This window comes from Bombina bombina, chromosome 11, assembly GCF_027579735.1.
Source record: "Bombina bombina isolate aBomBom1 chromosome 11, aBomBom1.pri, whole genome shotgun sequence".
Lineage (NCBI taxonomy): Eukaryota > Metazoa > Chordata > Amphibia > Anura > Bombinatoridae > Bombina > Bombina bombina.
The window spans coordinates 10,461,509-10,482,399 of record NC_069509.1 but is presented as its reverse complement, the minus strand read 5'-3'; the positions used below and the strand labels follow the sequence as shown (position 1 = coordinate 10,482,399).

The window sequence follows — 20,891 nt, the reverse complement described above, 5'->3', positions numbered from 1 at the left end:
CTATAGTGGGGTTCACGACAAGCAGATACTCTTTTGTGGCCTGGTCAATGAACCCACCCTCCACCCCATCATCTACAAGGGAGGCCAACTGTGACTGGTAGGCTCGAGTGGGGTCCCCTGTTAGCAACAGATAATCATCCACATTAGTAAGTTGCCTCATGGCCTCTGAGATAAAGTCCTCTCTATTCTGCAGGACAATGGTGCCACCTTTATCCGCCGCCCTGATGATAATCCCATCATTCTTACTAAGCTTATCTATTGCAATTTTCTGTTTCCTGGTGATATTACTCTTTTCCCCTCTCACGGATCTGTAATACAGGCGGGTGAGATCCTCTTCAACCCTATTTTGGAATTTCTCCAGAAGGTTACCTCGACATTGAATGGGGTAGAAGGTGGATTTTTCCTTGAAATTAGGTAGCCTGTTCGATACAGTTAGGTTATTCCCCCCACCTTCTGAGAGAGATTCCAAAGTCCCTATATCACAAAACTCCTGGAAACTTAGAGTATTATCCCTTTGTGGCCCCATTGACCTCAATCTATCCTTCCAATTCATGGTATCGTGGCTCTCATTAAGATCTCTCATGGAATTCATCTTAAAGAACTTTTTTAAAGTCAAGTCACGTATGAGTTTATTGACATTAAGTAGTGTCCTGAATAAATCAAAGTCAGCCGTGGGCACAAACGTTAAGCCTAGGCTTAAGGCTTCAACTTCACTAGTGTCTGGAGTGTAATTCGAAAGATTTATAATATTCAGAACCTGTAGTTCCCCCTTCCTCTTCCTCGTCTCTGAGGGTACCTCCGTTGCTCCTTGTATTGATGGTTTGTATCCTGGGTCCTGTGTGGGTCTCCTTCTCCCCCCCCTTCTGGTCTTTTTTGGGGGATGGAAAAAACCTGATCGATCTGGGTTTGGTCTGGATTCCTGGTCTCACCCCTCTGACCAGTGCTCGTGGTCGGTTCCTCCCTATAGTTTGTCTGGGAGTAGAATTGTTGAGTTGGTGCCTTGAGAATTGGGGTTATTTCCTTGGGTCTTACACTCAGGTCCGGCGGGCGTTCTTCCCCTCCCGAACCGGACCCTGAACCTTCTGATTCACCCTCACTCTCAAAGAAATTCACTCTCCTTCCTCTCTGTCTTCTGTGTCTGTTGCCACCACGTTGCTGACTGGGGTTAAAGGTATTTTTTCCTTGCTCCCTCCTCAACAGTGATCTGTCCCTTTTATTCCAGATGTACACTCTGTTGAGGTCATAGTCCTGTTGATCCCGCAGGTACTTGTTGTGCTTAATCTGAAGGAGTAAGGTCTTAGCCTCAGCTATAACTCGTTGTAATGTATCATTAAACTTGAGGAAATTCGTGTCCTCACTCCGAGTATTAAGCTCCTTTTGTATTTCCCTTATTTTAATTGCTGTATCTTCCAATTCTTTTTGTTTGTATTCACATATTAATTTCATAAGTTTGAGTGAACACTCAGAAAGGTTACTATTCCACAGTTCGATAAACGTTTTGTCATCGGTCAGGAAGGTTGGATACTTATTAAGTCTCAGTCCTCTGGGGATAATACCCAACTCATGGTATTTATTTAGAGTATTTATATATGGTTCCGGTGACAACATGGGGTTGTGCGGTCGATTTGTGCTTAGCACATCTGATCCGCTTATCCCCATCTGCAGCGGGGCGCTGTTCACCCGCGAACTGGTTTGTTTACATTGTGGGAGCACTCGGTGATGAAAGGTACTGGGACAACTAAAGCTGTGCTTAGGATTGTTACTAATATCCCTGTTTAATGCTTTTGTCTGTAACAATGATGTTTATATATACATTGTTTATTACCACATTTGCCAACAACCTATGAATTGGATTGGGTAGGGGGAGGTGGGTGTGCGTGTGTCTTAATATGTTACTGATTGGTTAATTGGCTGGAGGGTGTGTAACTCCAACTCCAATCATTCTTGAAGCTAAGTATTTTAAATCTTTGTTTGATCACTTGTGTTTTAACTGGCTATGAGTAAGGCTCACGCCGAAACGCGTTAGCCGCTGTTTTGTCATTTAGCTCATTCTTTTTCATGCACTCCCATCTCTGTATTGGGTTTATTATTTTAAGAGGGATGTTTCCCTGAACCTATTTTCTGCTAATTTTTGTACCCTGTCCTTGTTTCTTTATTAAACTACTGTGCAACGGCCATCCCCAGGTGCTCCTGTGTTTTCTTATGTGGTTCTTATACAAAACCATTTCTTTAAACAGCCCTGAAAACAGCTCTGACATATGTATTTTTCATATGTGTCCCTTTTTAAAGCGGCAATATGGTCAGCCTACATATAGAGGGCATTAGTTCATGTGTTTCATATAGATAACATTGAGCTCAAGCACGTGAAGCTCCTAGGAGCAAGCACTGATTGGCTAGAAATGCAAGTCTGTCAAAAGAACTGAAATAGGGGGGCAGTTTGCAGAGCCATAGATACAAGGTAATCACAGAGGTAAAAAGTATATTATTATAACTGTGTTGGTTATGCAAAATTGGGGAATGGGTGATAAAGGGATTATCTACCTTTTTAAACAACACAAATTCTGGTGTTTACTGTCCCTTTAAAATATATTTATATAAAGTAATCATGTCACCTCTCAAGCACCTTTTTTCTAGAGAAAACAGACCCAGTTTGGCTAACCTCTCCTCATAGCTTAAATTCTACATTCCCCTTATTAGCTTTGTGGCCCCTCTCTGATCTTTTTCTAAGTCTGCAACATCTTTTTTTGAGATTGGAGAACTGCACTCCATGATCAAGGTGAGGTCTTGCCAGGGATTTATATAGTGACAGAATTATGCTTTCCTCCCTTGCATCAATGCCTCTTTTAATACATGCTAGTATCTTATTAGCCTTAGAAGCCGCTGCCCTGCATTGTGCACCCATCTTTAGCTTGTTGTCTATTACTTCTCCCAAATCCCTTTCCTCTGTTTTGCTAAATCCAGTCCCATTTAAATAATACATTGCCTGCTTATTTTTACTTTAAAAATGTAGAACCTTGAATTTTCCAGTATTAAATCTCATTTTCCATTTACCTGCCCATTCTTCTAACTTTTGTAGATTCATCTTACACAGACCTTATGACCTTACACAACTTTGTATCATCTGCAAAAATAGAAAATGTTGCTATTTAATCCTTGCTCCAAGTCATTAATACATTTTTTTTTTTTAAAAGAACAGGGCCCAGTACTGATCCCTAAGGGCTCTACTGATTACGTTTGTCTAATCTGAGTATAGTCCATTTACTACTATTCTTTGCTCCCTGTCTTTTATCCAGTTATTTATCCATGAGCTAATATTTTCAGATATTACCAGTCCCTTAATTTTGTACATTAATCTCTCATGTGGCACTGTATTAAACGCCTTTGCAAAATCTAAGTATATCAAATCAACTGGCTCCCCTTTATCTATATTTTTATTTACTTCCTTATAGAATCTAATTAGATTAGTTTGACATTGCCTATTTCTCATAAAACCATGCTTATATGAACCCATAATTGAATATACTCATCAATTTAATCCCGTATAATCCCTTCAAGTATTGTTGTCAGAATAACTGGTCTATAGCTTCCTGGATCAGACCTGCATGCCTTTTTAAAGAGTGGCACCACATCAGCTTTACGCTAGTCCTGGGGTACCATGCCTGAGGATAATGAGTCTTGAGTAGAGGTTTGTCTATAACAGTGCTAAATTCCTGTAAAACCCTTGGGTGTATTCAATCTGGGCCTGGAGTTTTATTTACCTTAATATTATCCAGTTTGTTCCTGGCATCCTCTAGAGATAACCCAGTTAATAGTATGGGCTCTTGTGTTCTAGTTTGTTTCAAAGTATCTCCCATTTGTTCCTTGGTTCCTCTCTTGTGTATACTGAAGAAAAGAACTGGGTTAGTACCTCAGCCTTCTCCCTGTCACTGTTAATCATGTTACCCTTCACACATTTTAATGTACCTATATTTACCTTCTTAGATTGTTTGCCATTTATGTACTTAAAACCCATCTAGAGTTTGATTTGGAATCCTTTGCAATTAATCTTTGATTTTCAATTTTGGCTAATTTGATTGCTTTTTGTTATGATCGCTGTTACTCAAAAGTTATTTGACCCTTTATGTTTAATATTATATCTGTATCGTTTGATCCAATATAGCTTTTTCCCTAGTTGGCTCCTCTATTAATTATGACAAGACGTTATCCCTGAGAACATTTCAAAATCTATCTCCCTTAGATAGCTCAGCATGCTAAGGCACTGTGACTGAGCTCTGTAGCAACCCAAGGGTTGCAGGTTCGATCCCCAGTGAGGTCCACGCAGCCTTTCATCCTTCAGTGGTCAATAAAATGAGCAGCGACCCTTACAGGTGATTAGCCGCGCTTTACAAGTACCCAATACAATACAATTAGTTGTATTATGAGTTTCATTGGCCCAGTTTATGTTGGGGTAATTAAAATCTCCCATATTTACAGCACTGGTATTATTAGCAGCCTTTCCTATTTGCATTAGTAGTTGAATTTCCTCCATGTCACTAATGTTTGGAGGCTTGTAGCATGTTCCTAGTAATATCTTTTTAGGATTTTTTCCCCCACTCTTTATTTCAACCCACAGGGTCTCTACATTATCACCTGTATCATCATAAATATCTTCCTTTATTGTAGGTTTAAGGTCAGGTTTAATATACATGCAGATTCCTCCACCCCTTTTATTACTCCTGTCCCTCCTAAATAAAGTATAACCCTCTAAGTTAACTGCCCAGTCATGTGAATCATCCCACCAGGTTTCAGTTATACTGATAATATCATAGTCCTCTTCTTATGGCTGGCTCAAGATATTGTGCTGCCTGGGTCCGATAATGCAATGGCGCTGCCCCCAGTAGTAACATTACTGATTAAGATATCAACCTTCTAGCCTGGCTGCTGACATAACTAAGCCTGCCCACTAGCATGCGGCCCATGCTTATGCACAATTGTGGCATAAGTGGGAAAGAACTTAGGGAAGAGATGCGGAAGAGTTGTCCCACCTTGAATTTTGCCCCTGACTGGATCTGTGTCTTTGTGCATGGTAAGGTTATGCTGCTGGGAGCCTGTGACTTCCCCCACAGAGCCAGAGGACAAGAGTGGTCTGGGACTGACAATGACTGACTCAGTCACTATTGTGCTACTCCTTGTCAAGTGCTGCCTGGTTCCATTAGACCCACTCGGTCTCATGGTTGAGCTGGCCCTGCCTCTTCTGCTACTAAGAGCTCCAGCTCCCCCATTTTACCCATCATGCTTCTTGCATTTCCTGTCATACATTTAACTTTTATGTGCTTTCTGCTGCTACTTGGTGCGCTATCCACTTCTAATGTGAATTAGAAATTCTTTCTAATGGGACATTTGCTAAGACATCCCTTCCTTGAGATATTCAAGGTATGACATATTCACAAACTGATCTGTCTGTTCTAATAAGTTTAGAATGAGCCTTCCACGTTTGACTAATTTAAAAGATTTTCGAAGTGTGCTTCCATCTTCTCTCCAATACACCTGCACCCATGTCCTTCAAGTGTCATACATCCTTACTGTATAAATTGTACCCAATTAAAAAGCCAGCCCAGTGCTCTAAAAAGTCAAACCCCTCATTTTTACACCATGTTTTTAACCAAGAATTAACTGACCTTATCTCCTTCTGCCTTACTGGGTTAGCACATGGCACTTGTAATATCTCCTAAAATATTACCTTGGAGGTCCTTGCTTTAAGCTTGCTACCTAACTCCCTGTTGTCATTTTTTAGGACTCTCCATCTCCCACTGATTTCTTCATTAGTGCCAATATGCACCATGACTGCAGGATCAGACCCAAATCCCTCTAACAATCTATCAATACCCTTCACAATATGCATAACACAAGCCCCTGGAAGACAGCAAACTGTTCTATTTAAGGGGTCTGAATGACAAATTACCCTATCAACCTTCCTAATAATAGAGTCTCCTACAACCAACATCTGCCTCAGGCCCAGACTTATATGCCTGCTGTTCCAGCACTGAAGGACTGTTCACGATAGTATGCCCCTTTTTCATGACTGAAGGACTGGTCATTAAAGTATGCTCCACTTTCATGGCTGAAGGACTGGTCACTATAGTATGCCCCTCTTTCATGGCTGAAGGACTTTTCACTATTATCATTATCGGTTATTTGTAGAGCGCCAACAGATTCTGCAGCGCTTTAAACATAGGCAGTATACAAGGTAACATTTATAGGGATCAAATAGGTAGAGGGTCCTGCCAAAACTTGCACTGTTGTAGTAAGCTCTTGGTTGGCAGAGAAGTGTCAGAAGTTTGTTTTCGTCTCTTATGGAGGGTAGTACTCTTCAACATGAGACAGGAGTTCTAAGTAATCCTGTCAGTCTCTCAGTGAGGGCTTGGATGAAAGTTAGAGTCCGGAGATGCAGGAAGAGTCTTTCTGCGAAACCATCCAGACTCATTTTAACAACTCCACAAGCAATCAGCGTTTGCAAGAACTTTGCTTCACTGCCTGCTTTCTTCTCTCAAGTCCATGGCAGAGGCAAGGCTACTATCCGTCACACTTGAAGGGCCGTGTTCCTGTTCCACAACGTAGATTCCGGTAAGATTGTTTCATTTTACTTCATGATTGTACTTTAACTCATTTGTTCCTGCAAACTCACATGAAAAATACAGGGTGTCCTTTAGTATCTTGGAATCAAGGGTTAATATCTCCTGAGGGGGATTATTGAACAGGGGGGGGTTAATCGTGTTTGTTATGTGATTAAATCTGCTTATGTGTAGTGTTAACTGGGCTCGTGGCTTTTTGGAACATAACAGCCTTTCGAAGTGACGCAACCTTACGGTTGGGTGCGCTTTTTTTGGACTGTACGGTTCACCACGTGACTGGGCATGTTTACGTTCTGGTCTCCCATTTCCAAGAATTCTAGTCCGCAGGTGTCTGGTTCATAGGAGGTGGTGAGTGCCCCAGCCATTGTGGGTGTCAGGTGCCGTTAAATTGTTTTATATATAGTCCATTTTTTTGTATCCTTTATCAAGTTATGGAGGACGCTGATGTTGAGATTGTTCAACTTTCTGATTCAGATTCTTTGTCCTGTGACAAATGCGAATTGGCCCCATTGACTCAGGTCAGTCAGTTATGTTCTTTAGGCCGTCCTAGAGCACCTTGTTCCACGGGCTCGGGGATTCAAGGGACTGCTGAGTCATCCGCCTCAGGGGGCCCTGTCCTTCGGGAGGTGAGTTCCCTACCGCTCCCTACTACTACTACACATGCGGGTAACCCAGGTTGTGTTTTTTCCTCCTCGGAGGGTGGATTGTTCCCCCCCGGAGGTTGTGGCACGTTTTCGCTTTTACATCCTTTTGTCGCTTGCTCGTCTACAAAGTCCAGATGTTTAATTGCAATTGTGCTTGTGTCCGATTGCACCAGGTCTCTCGGCCACAGGAGGGCAGCTGCAGTTCTCTGCGGGTGTAACTGTTCCTGAGTATTGTGCCTTTCGTTACAGGCTGGCTCGCTTTCATGTTCTACTCAGACACATTTTTGAGCTGTTTGGGGACCCTGTCCTTCGCGGCTATGGGACTCATCAGTCTCCTTCTTCGAATGGCTCACCTCATTAGACATGTAGGGATGACGTAATATCCTTTAAGTCTTGTTATCGAGATCCTTCCCAATTTTGTTGGAGGAACAGGGTTTCCGTTTGGCTGGTCCTGCAGATCTTTCTGTTCTTCTTGGGCATTAACCCTCGGGTTGCCTGTCATTTTATTTTATCCGTTTAGGATGAATTTTATTTTTATTTTTCATACTATGTTTCCTGCGGGAACTTTCTCTGGGATCGATAATCGCTGTTTGCTTCTACGAAAGTTGTTTGGGACACGTTAGTCCCATGTTTGTCTGTTTTTTCTTCCTCCCTCTCTGAAGGCGGATTTAGCCAGCTTGGCAGTTATGACCCTGGTTGCAGGCTGGTCCTGCTTGGGTTCAGATCTTCTGTCTCGCGGCTTATTCAGACACGTGGCGCCTATAATACCTTGCTGGTCAGGTTGGGGTGCCGAGTGCTCTCAATATTATTTATATTTCTTGTTATTTGTTTTAATAGTTTCAGCTAAGCATTCTCAAAAGGACTTGCGGGTCCGTGCGGCTCTCTGTCTCTTAAATAGCCGTCTCTCTGGTGACTGGGTCAGTGAATTTTGCTGCATCACTCTCTGTTGCTTCCGATACCCTCGTAACCTATAGTATTCCTTCCCACGTGATGGGAAGGTTAGAGGGTTTAGCGCCTCTTTTCTGCCGGTTGGGGTGGTGCTGCTTTAGGAGGCCCTGGGAATTGTCCATTTTGGACTTGTTCCTTTAGTGGTTCTCTTTTTCATTGAGACCTTCTTGGACTTTGTCCGTTGTCACCTTCGGGGCACTTGGATTCCCTTTGGGAGTTGGTTGTTCCATTTTCAGGACATTAAACAGTTTTAGGCTCCAGTTAGGGGTCCTTCCCCCGATGTTGGGAATGCTCTGCATCTCCTTCTTGGGATAGAAGAGGTCCTAGTGGTTTTCCACTCATATGGTTCAGGTATTGCCATCCAGGTGGCATCCAAACCCATGTTTTACTGTCCTCTAACTTTGAATCTGAGGTGATGTGGAGGCTTGCTGTTGCTCTGTTCGGGTGACTTGTTCTCACTGTTCCCCTTGTGTCTGGAGTTTGTGGCTAGCTGGACAGCTAGCTCAGCATACTAATGCTCTGTGGCTACTCTGTACTGTAGCAAACCGAGGGTTGCTAGTTCGATCCCCGGGGAGGTCTTCTCAGCTTTTCCTCCTTTTGAGGTTGATAAAATGAGCAGCGCCTTGTGTCCCTTAAGGGGGATTAGCTGCGCTTTTTAAGTAAAGTCATGTTAAATGTTGCTTGAATGCCTATTAGCTCTAGTGTCCTTTTATGGCCTTGGGAGGCCTTGGCTTTTGGATTGTTGGGCTCCTGCAAGGGGTGGTATCTTCCCTTTGGGTCAGGACTTGCAAGGGCTTCTTGCTTTTGTTATCCGAGTTATTCTGGATTTTTCCCTGGGAGGTCTGTTTTTTTATATCAGACGAGGGATTTATATTCTTGGAAGATTGTTTAATCTAAACATTTGTGGGGCCTGGGCTTCTTTTCCTGATCTTCCGGTTGTTGAGGATTTTACTCAGCGTTTTCTCTTTGTGGATCCCGCTGTGGGATGTTACCGGACCTTATGATCCTAGGACTGGCCGGGGGGTCCCAGTTTCCCAGGGTAACTTGGGCTTAGCCCTTGTTCTGGCTGTTCTGTTTTACAACTTGGCCAGATTTACTGAGAGCTGGGGCTCCTTGGGGCTTGTCTTGTGTCGGACGATACGGTTCCCTTGGGACAGCCATCTAATGTGACCTGATGGTGGGCTTTCCTGCCTATCAAACAGAAGGTTTGCAGTTGCTCAGCTGTCCCTCTTGCACCTGGTATGTGTGCTAGCACAATGGTGTTTTAAGGGTTATTTTCCATGTTAGTTAGTGACGTGGCCTTGTGTTCTCTCGGTTCTTCCTACAACTTCCTGTCTTACGGGCAGGTGTTTATTGATGCTCTCCTCTTCAGGGGGCTCGTTGTCCTCCTTACGGAGGTGTGGTTCCATTTTTTAGGGACCTCTCCTGTGTTCGGGAGGTTGGAACAGATGTTTTATCTGGTTCAGGGATTTGGTCTGCTCTTTAAATTGTTCCTTTCCATCTGGGGAGCTTCTGGCTCCGCATTGAGACTTTAGTTGGGTGGCTTTGATAGATCTCCTTGGGTCTAATGCCTGCTCAATTGTCTCTAGGTTGAAGTGGCTGTATCCATTCTTCCGCCCTTTTTGGGGCAGGTCTTGGGGTTCCTTTCTGTTCCCTTGCTTTCAGATCAGCCGTTGCTTTGGTTGGTCCAGCTAGGTGTAGCATCTGAGATCTGTTGTTCATCCTCAGGTCTTTGGGGTGCCAGTGGACCTTTTTTTTTTTTTTTAGAGGTTCTGTGCCTCTCCCACTTTGAGATCTGTGAGTAGGCCTGGCGGCCTGGATTGCCTGGAGTGTGTCCTCTGTCTCGGAGGTTGGGCAATCTGCTATTTTGTTCGACCGCTTTTTTCTTACGGATAGTGTTTTCACTTTGTCTTCCTATGGATGGCAGTGTGTTACTGGACTCAGATGTTTTCTTTTTGAGTTTCCTACTTGTAATTTTTCTGTTTGCTCAGTCTCTCTGAGTTCTGATGATTTTGTCTTTTTTGGTGCTGTTGCATGATGTTTGGGAGACGTTTCTTCTCCTTGATGATGCCTGATTGCTCCTTGTGGGTTGGGAGTCGTCTCCCCTTGTTCTCGGGATCCATTCAGGTCTCTGTGGACTTGGTCTTCTCTTGAAGGGAGTTTTTCCTTTATGGATCTTGCTGTACCTTTTAGGTATCCCTTTGGCTCACCCTTGTCCTCTCCCTTTTGGGGAATTTGGTACTGTACTAGTAGGGGTTGTGTGGGGACCGACTGCTGGGTGACGGTTCTCCTGGAGGCATGTTGGCTCAGTGAGTCTGCTTTACGGTCTCTAGTTAGGCTTTCGGGCTATCTGCAGGTCAGTATCCTTGGGGCCTTTCCTTCTAGTTTTTTTGCCCGGCTCCAAAGAAGTGGGGTTTGGTTGGGTTGTGGTTTTTCAGGCCTGGTGCCCTCAGTATGGGCCGCCTATTGTAACCCCCCATTTTCTTTTCTTCAGATGGAAAGAATCCACAGCTCCCCACCCGTATTTTTTCTGTGGGGCGTCTCTTATTTTTTATTCTTCTGGCACCTTTTCACCCTGGTATTTCTTCTACTGTTCCTCGGCAGAATGACTGGGGGATGAGGGAAGTGGGAGGAGTATTTAAGCCTTTGGCTGGGGTGTCTTTGCCTCCTCCTGGTGGCCAGGTTCTTATTTCCCAAAAGTAATGAATGCAGCTGTGGACTGTGAACAAACAGTACATAGACACACACATGCTGTATATACACATACAGTACATAGACACACACATGCTGTATATACACATACAGTACATAGACACACACATGGTGTATATAAACAAACAGTACATAGACACACACATGGTGTATATAAACAAACAGTACATAGACACACACATGCTGTATATACACAAACAGTACATAGACACACACATGGTCTATATAAACAAACAGTACATAGACACACACATGCTGTATATACACAAACAGTACATAGACACACACATACTGTATATACACAAACAGTACATAGACACACACATGCTGTATATACACAAACAGTACATAGACACACACATGCTGTATATACACATACAGTACATAGACACACACATGCTGTATATACACATACAGTACATAGACACACACATGCTATATACACAAACAGTACATAGATATACACATACTGTATATACACAAACAGTAGACACACACATACAGTACATACACAAACAGTACATAGACACACACATGCTGTATATACACAAACAGTACATAGACACACACATGCTGTATATACACACACAGTACATAGATACACACATACTGTATATACACATACAGTACATAGACACACACATGCTGTATAAACACAAACAGTACATAGACACACACATGCTGTATATACACAAACAGTACATAGATATACACATACTGTATATACACAAACAGTAGACACACACATACAGTACATACACATACAGTACATAGACACACACATGCTGTATATACACAAACAGTACATAGACACACACATGCTGTATATACACATACAGTACATAGACACACACATGCTGTATAAACACAAACAGTACATAGACACACACATGCTGTATATACACAAACAGTACATAGATATACACATACTGTATATACACAAACAGTAGACACACACATACAGTACATACACATACAGTACATAGACACACACATGCTGTATATACACAAACAGTACATAGACACACACATGCTGTATATACACATACAGTACATAGACACACACATGCTGTATAAACACAAACAGTACATAGACACACACATGCTGTATATACACATACTACATACATACTGTATATACACTGTGTGCATAACTATATCTATCTCTCTCCTGCAGGTGATTAATCTGGGCCAGCGATCGCTGCCTGTGTCTGTCACCTTTATGGTTCCTGTAAAGATAAAAGAGACTCTAGTGTGGGAGGGAATCAGCCTCAAAAGCTCACAGGTACCTACCTTGCCATGGACAGAAAAATTTAATGTGTGCTACTGATACTTAACTATGAAGTTTACTCTGTACCCTCCAGTAATACACACACAATACACTGTCCCCCCTTGTCACTGTATACCTCAACTGTACGTACTGCACCCTCAAGTAATACACACACACACACAATACACTGTCTCCCCTTGTCACTGTGTACCTTACCTGTACGTACTGTACCCTCCAGTAATACACACACACACAATACACTGTCTCCCCTTGTCACTGTGTACCTTACCTGTACGTACTGTACCTTCCAGTAATACACACACACAATACACTGTCCCCTTGTCACTGTGTATCTGACCTGTACGTACTGTACCCTCCAGTAATACACACACACACACAATACACTGTCTCCCCTTGTCACTGTGTACCTTACCTGTACGTACTGTACCCTCCAGTAATACACACAATACACTGTCTCCCCTTGTCACTGTGTACCTTACCTGTACGTACTGTACCCTCCAGTAATACACACACACACAATACACTGTCTCCCCTTGTCACTGTGTACCTTACCTGTACGTACTGTACCTTCCAGTAACACACACACACAATACACTGTCTCCCCTTGTCACTGTGTACCTTACCTGTACGTACTGTACCTTCCAGTAATACACACACACAATACACTGTCCCCTTGTCACTGTGTATCTCACCTGTACATAGAGTTGCCAGGTGTCCAGTATTCAACCGGACAGTCCAGTATTTTAGCAGGTTGTCCAGTAAAATCTTTGCAGAAATACTGGACACTATAATGTCCAGTTTTTTAAAGCCCACAGGTGTTAAATATATAATGCCTCCTATGCCTTTATGCATTACAAATATAAAGCAGATAAAGTGAGGGGCAGTCAAGGGGGTCAAGTCTCTATGGTTTACAGGTGTTAATGACAACCAAAAAAGTACAATAGTATTACTGGCAGCCAAGAGATGGAATGACTGCCTAGTTGTGAAAAATAAACATGGTAGGATCAAGAGTGAGGTCTAAGGTAGATCTTTGGTGGGAGTTGTTGTTTGACCCTACTGGCCATAGTGTCTAGTCACTAAAAGGTTCTCCAGTATTTTTATGGAAGACAGCTGGCAACCTTACCTGTACATACTGTACCCTCCAGTAATACACACACAATACACTATCTCCCCTTGTCACTGTGTACCTCACCTGTACATACTGTACCCTCCAGTAATACACACACAATACACTGTCCCCTTGTCACTGTGTATCTCACCTGTACATACTGTACCCTCCAGTAATACACACACACAATACACTGTCCCCTTGTCACTGTGTATCTCACCTGTACATACTGTACCCTCCAGTAATACACACACAATACACTGTCTCCCCTTGTCACTGTGTACCTCACCTGTACATACTGTACCCTCCAGTAATACACACACAATACATTGTCTCCCCTTGTCACTGTGTACCTGACCTGTACATACTGTACCCTCCAGTAATACACACACAATACATTGTCTCCCCTTGTCACTGTGTACCTGACCTGTACGTACTGTACCCTCTAGTAATACACACACAATACACTGTCTCCCCTTGTCACTGTGTACCTGACCTGTACGTACTGTACCCTCTAGTAATACACACACATAATACACTGTCTCCCCTTGTCACTGTTTACCTCACCTGTACATACTGTACCCTCCAGTAATACACACACACAGTACACTGTCTCCCCTTGTCACTGTGTACCTCACCTGTACGTACTGTACCCTCTAGTAATACAGACAAACAATACACTGTCTCCCCTTGTCACCTTGTACCTCACCTGTACGTACTGTACCCTCTAGTAATACACACACACAATACACTGTCTCCCCTTGTCACTGTGTACCTCACCTGTACGTACTGTACCCTCTAGTAATACACACACAATACACTGTCTCCCCTTGTCACTGTGTACCTCACCTATACGTACTGTACCCTCTAGTAATAAACACACAATACACTGTCTCCCCTTGTCACTGTGTACCTCACCTGTACGTACTGTACCCTCTAGTAATACACACACAATACACTGTCTCCCCTTGTCACTGTGTACCTCACCTGTACGTACTGTACCCTCCAGTAATACACACACACAATACACTGTCTCCCCTTGTCACTGTGTACCTCACCTGTACGTACTGTACCCTCCAGTAATACACACACACAATACACTGTCTCCCCTTGTCACTGTGTACCTCACCTGTACGTACTGTACCCTCCAGTAATACACACAATACACTGTCTCCCCTTGTCACTGTGTACCTCACCTGTACGTACTGTACCCTCTAGTAATACACACACAATACACTGTCTCGCTTGTCACTGTGTACCTCACCTGTACGTACTGTACCCTCTAGTAATACACACACACAATACACTGTCTCCCCTTGTCACTGTGTACCTCACCTGTACGTACTGTACCCTCTAGTAATACACACACACACAATACACTGTCTCCCCTTGTCACTGTGTACCTCACCTGTACGTACTGTACATGTAGCGGAGAGGCAATAGGATCTGCAATATCTTTTGTTAGGCAGAGACAAACAAGTAACTAATCTCAGACATAGCTTGGGAATCAACAACGACTTTTACTGGAAGCACATCAAAATTTAAAAAACAAACAAACAGTTTAACATATATTTTTAACCATTAGCCTAAATAACAGTAATTTAAACCGTCTCCCCTACATGGGGTTTCTGAACTCAAACAGCAGGGGTTCCTAGCAAAAACAAACACAGTTTAACATATATTTTAACCATTAGCCTAAATAACAATTCTCGCATAGTTCACAATGCTCCCCCAGAACCAAGCCGGCATACCCAGTCTGATCCCAACGGATTGGCTTGGGGAGGTCCGGAGGAGTATTCACAGATCAAGGTTCAAGTTCGGTTTGTCTGGACAACCCGTCGGCGTTGCCGTTTTGCTTCCCAGGGCGGTAATGGATTGTTAAGTCAAATGACTGCAGCGCCAAACTCCAGCGCAACAGCCGGGCATTGTCCCCAGATATCCTGTTCAGCCACACTAACGGGTTGTGATCTGTGAGTAAGGAGAATTGTTGTCCATATAGATATGGCTGAAGTTTCTTGAGGGCCCACACCACGGCCAGACATTCCTTTTCAATGGCGGCGTAGCTAACTTCTCGGGGTAACAGTTTCCTGCTTAGGTAGGCCACAGGATGCTCGCTGCCATCAGCCCCGACTTGGCTCAGCACGGCTCCCAATCCAAACATAGAAGCGTCTGTATGGACGAGAAAGCGTTTAGTTGGATCCGGGGCAGCAAGGATAGGGGCATTTACGAGAGCGTTTTTCAGTTCTTGGAATGCTTGTTCACACTCTGGGATCCAGGTAACAATCTTAGGAAGGTTTTTACGGGTGAGGTCGGTGAGGGGTTTGGCTAGGGTACTATAATTAGGTATGAACTTCCTATAATAGCCTGCGGTACCTAGGAAGGCTAGCACTTGGCTCTTGGTACGAGGAGTGGGCCACTTGGCTACAGCCTCTGCCTTGGCCGGTTTGGGCTTCTGCTGCCCGCTATCTACTCGGTGTCCTAGGTACTGGACCTCCGCCATCCCTATATGGCATTTGGTAGGCTTAAGGGTTAATCCTGCCTCCCTAATGCGATCTAGGATCGCCCCGATATGGTTCAAATGCTTGTCCCAGGAGCTGCTAAATATAGCTATGTCGTCTAAATAGGTGCATGCATACTCTTGTGACCCATCCAGTAGCCGATCTACCATGCGCTGGAAAGTAGCCTGAGCCTTCTTCATCCCGATTGGCATGACCTTGAATTGGTACAGGCCAAACGGGGTGACAAACGCCGACTTGGGGATGGCATCCTCGGCTAGTGGGATCTGCCAGTACCCCTTCCACAGATTAAGTTTCCGGTAGTCTACGCAGAAGCGGGATGTGCCAACCCGCTTCGGCACTAGAACTACCGGCGAGGCCCAGGGGCTGTCCGAGTGCTCAATCACTCCTAACTGTAGCATCTCGTCAATCTCCTTCTGCATATGTTCTCTCACCGATTCTGGTATGCGGTAAGGAGGTTGACGCATTGGGAGGTGACCTGGAGTTTCTACCTTATGGGTGGCCAGTTGGGTATATCCAAGCACATTCGAGAACGTGTCTCTCTTTTCCTGCAGTAGCTCTTCTATTTGAGCTCATTCCTGAGGACTTAACCGCTCACCCAATTGTACCTCTCCCAGACCTTCGTTCCGGTTCTTCATTCCTAGGAGGACAGGGAGAGATAAACTGCCTGCGTCGTCCGCAGCAGAGGCGCAAATAGCATTCAGCTCCTCTGCGCGTTCATGGTACGGCTTCAACATATTTACATGGAGCATGTGTCTACCGCTTGCACCAGTACATGGGCCAATCACATAGATGGTGTCACAGATTTGGTCCACCACCTTGTATGGGCCCTGCCAGGAGGCCTGCAGTTTGTCATTTTTGACCGGTTTTAAGATTAGCACCTTCTGCCCGGTCTGAAAACTGCGGTCCCTGGCGCCCCATCATACCAACAGCGCTGATGGGTCTGAGCCGCCTGGAGGTTGGAGCGGACGGTCCGAGTCAGTGCCTCCAGGCGCTCCCTAAACTCCAGCACGTATGGTACGATAGGAGTACCGTCACTAGTGATTTCCCCATCCCAATGCTTTCGGATTAAGTCTAGGGGACCACGTACCCTCCTTCTGAATAATAATTTAAAGGGACAGAACCCCATGGACTCCTGAGGTACCTCCCGGTAGGCGAAAAGCGAATGGGGTAGAAACCGCTCCCAGTTCTTCTGGGTATCTATGAACGTATGGAGCATCTGTTTCAGTGTTCTGTTAAACCGTTCACAGAGCCTATTAGACTGGGGGTGATAAGCGGAATTTACAATGGGTTTCACCCCACATGCTCTCCTCTCTGGGGAAATCCCATGTGGGAGAAGATTTTGATGAGGGCATCCGCCAAGGTCTCAGCATGAATATTAGCCAGAGCCACCGCCTCGGGATATTGGGTGGCATAATCCACGACTGTGAGGATATACCTTTTCCCAGAGGGGCTAGGTTTGGCTAGGGGGCCAATGAGGTCTACCGCTACTTGACTAAAAGGCTCCTCTATTATGGGGAGGGAGTGTAGCTTCGCCTTATATCGGTCTCCTCTTTTTTCACTACTCGTTGGCAGGTGTCACACGTCTGGCAATACTGCCTAATATATTTGGTGATCCCTGGCCAAAAGAAAGTTAGGTGGTGCTTCATCCGAGTAACTCCTAGGTGGCCTGACAGCGGGATATCGTGGGCAACCCATAGCAGTTCTCATCTATACCTCTGAGGTACTATTAACTGCTGAATGGACAGGGGAATAGATCCGGCCACCATCTTCTCAGTATACCTGTACAGTAACCCCTTGTTCCAACCATACCTCTCTCCTTCCAACCCCACCCTATTCTGATCTACCTTATCCCTATATAATTGCAATAAGGGGTCAGTGGCCACTCCGCTACCAAACTCTAGTGGAGGGGCCCAAGAGACAATAGGGGGATGGTTGCTTACCTGAGCCTCAGAGTGATCAGCCAGTGCATTGGTGCGGGCCTGTTGTCGGGTAACCACAGGAAGTGCTGCTTGTGGGGAAAGGCAGGGTGCAAAAGCTGAAGTCAGCTCCCCCAATTCATTGCCCAAAATAACGTCCGCTGGCAAATTTTGTTCCAGGCCAACTTCTACATTCCCCGACCCTGCTCCCCAATCCAAGTGTACCCTTGCTGTGGGAATCTTGTAAATGGCTCCCCCGGTCACCATTTGGAGACTAAATGTTGCCGGAGCAAGGTTATGGTGGCTCCAGAGTCACGCAGCCCTTGGACACGTCGGCCCTCCATATAGACCGCCTGGCGGTGACTTTGTAGGTTGTCCGAAGCGGCCTGTACTGGGTTTACCTCGTGTAAGATGCCCAAGGGTTCCGCGTGGAAGATGGCGGGTTGGGTCTGTAGTCGGGGCTCGTTCTGGTAGCAGTGCACAGCTGCTCGGTTATTTGACAGGTTGTTCTGGTTGTTCCAGGTGGATCGATTCTTGTTCCTGGGACAGTCTCTCTGAATGTGCCCTTGTTGGTTACAAAAATGGCAATGGATAGCTGATCGAGTCTGGTATCGGGGAGGGGGTGGGTGGTTTCCCCCTCCAGGACAGGGTAGCAGAGGTGTGGGGGCTGCAGTGGGGGTCAGGGGTCCCCAATACTAGAGCGTTGCTGTGTTCTTTGAGCTCTCCGGGCATCTTGGTATTCATCGGCCAAGGTTGCTGCAGTATGTACTGTGCACGGTTTCCAATCTCTCAGCCAGTTTTGCAATTCGGTGGACACCCCTTGGAAGAATTGCTCCATCAACAGGAGTTGTAGAAGGTCTTCCAACTGGGTGACTTGGGCTGCCTGCAACCAGCCTTTAGCGGCCCTGGTTAGCCGATGCGCCCACTCAGTGTGGTTGTCTTTCTCCAGCTTCTTCAGGTCTCGGAACCGCTGTCGGTATGCCTCCGGGGTAATAGCATACCTAGTCAGGATGGCCTGTTTTACCTTCTGATAGTCCCTGCTGTCCTCATCTGGCATGGTGCGGTAGGCTTCAGCGGCCCACCCGGATAACTTGCCAGCCAGTAGGGGAACTTGGTCAGCGGTACTAATATTATGCAGTTGACATAATCTCTCAAAGTCCTGTAGGTACCCATCGATATCCTCTGTGTCGGTATGATCCTTGAAGGCGTGGTAGGGAATCTTAGCTTTCCTGGTACCAGCGCTGGAGGGTACTGGTAGTCCCTCTCCGGGTCTCATGGTGGGTTGTCGGGTCACCATTAAGTACTCCTGTACATCTGCTGATGTCCGTGTCAGGAGCTTTTCTGAATGGGGTAGCGGAAAAAAAAGCCAACCGGGTCCGCATCTCTTTTTGGAATTCGGTTTAGTTGTTCGCCATGGGTACGATTATACCTGCTACCCGGTCTCCCTCCATGAGCTACACAATCAGCCTTGCTTTGGTTTTATTGCTGGCAATAATTCCTCTCGCCTCCAGTAATTCCATCAATGCAGTTCGCTTTAGTCTGGTATAATCTGTCCCCATTCACTGTCCGTTCATATATATCCACATGTCCTCGAACTCCAGTTTCATACAAAACAAAGAGGGACTTTCTACGACTTGCTGTGCGGTTTGAATCCCGACACTTGCCACCAATTGTAGCGGAGAGGCAATAGGATCTGCAATATCTTTTTGTTAGGCAGAGACAAACAAGTAACTAATCTCAGACATAGCTTGGGAATCAACAACGACTTTTACTGGAAGCACATCAAAATTTAAAAAAAACAAGAACAGTTTAACATATATTTTTAACCATTAGCCTAAATAACAGTAATTTAAACCATCTCCCCTACATGGGGTTTCTGAACTCAAACAGCAGGGTTCCTACCAAAAACAAACACAGTTTAACATATATTTTAACCATTAGCCTAAATAACAATTCTCGCATAGTTCATAAGTGGCGAGGTTTGCCACAATGCTCCCCCAGAACCAAGCCGGCATACCCAGTCTGATCCCAACGGATTGGCTTGGGGAGGTCCGGAGGAGTATTCACAGACCAAGGTTCAAGTTCGGTTTGTCTGGACAACCCATCGGCGTTGCCGTTTTGCTTCCCAGGGCGGTAATGGATTGTTAAGTCAAATGGCTGCAGCGCCAAACTCCAGCGCAACAGCCGGGCATTGTCCCCGGATACCCTGTTCAGCCACACTAACGGGTTGTGATCTGTGAGTAAGGAGAATTGTTGTCCATATAGATATGGCTGAAGTTTTTTGAGGGCCCACACCATGGCCAGGCATTCCTTTTCGATGGTGGCGTAGCCAACTTCTCGGGGTAACAGTTTCCTGCTTAGGTAAGCCACAGGATGCTTGCCGCCATCAGCCCCAACTTGGCTCAGCATGGCTCCCAATCCAAACATACAAGCGTCTGTATGGAAGAGAAAGTGTTTAGTTGGATCAGGAGCAGCAAGGATAGGGGCATTTACGAGAGAGTTTTTCAGTTCTTGGAATGCTTGTTCACACTCTGGGATCCAGGTAACAATCTTAGGAAGGTTTTTACGGGTGAGGTCGGTGAGGGTTTTGGCTAGGGTACTATAATTAGGTATGAACTTCCTATAATAGCCTGCGGTACCTAGGAAGGCTAGCACTTGGGTCTTGGTACGGGGACTGGGCCACTTGGCTACAGCCTCTACCTTGGCCGGTTCGGGCTTCTGCTGCCTGCTACCTACTCGGTGTCCTAGGTACTGGACCTCTGCCATCCCTATATGGCATTTGCTAGGCTTAAGGGTTATTCCTGCCTCCCTAATGCGACCTAGGATCGCCGCTATATGGTTCAAATGCTCGTCCCAGGAGCTGCTAAATATAGCTATGTCGTCTAAATAGGCGCATGCGTACTCTTGGGACCCATCCAGTAGCCGATCTACCATGCGCTGGAAAGTAGCCTGAGCATTCTTCATCCTGAATGGCATGACCTTGAATTGGTACAGGCCAAACGGGGTGACGAACGCCGACTTGGGGATGGCATCCTCGGCTAGTGGGATCTGCCAGTACCCCTTACACAGATCTATGGTGGTGAGGTACTGTTCTCGAGCCATTTTATCCAGGAGCTCATCTATCCGGGGCATAGGGTAGGCG

General features: G+C 45.3%; 1 protein-coding gene across 1 annotated transcript in view; it reads left to right on the top strand.

The window, feature by feature from the left end:
- The window catches only part of LOC128642148 (integrin alpha-M), a 592,220-nt gene that overhangs the window by 382,810 nt on the left and 188,519 nt on the right, over positions 1 to 20,891 (top strand). Inside the window, exon 25 of the mRNA XM_053694828.1 lies at positions 12,093 to 12,200. Coding sequence (XP_053550803.1) covers positions 12,093 to 12,200 — 108 coding nt within the window. The remainder of the gene's footprint in view (positions 1 to 12,092; positions 12,201 to 20,891) is intronic.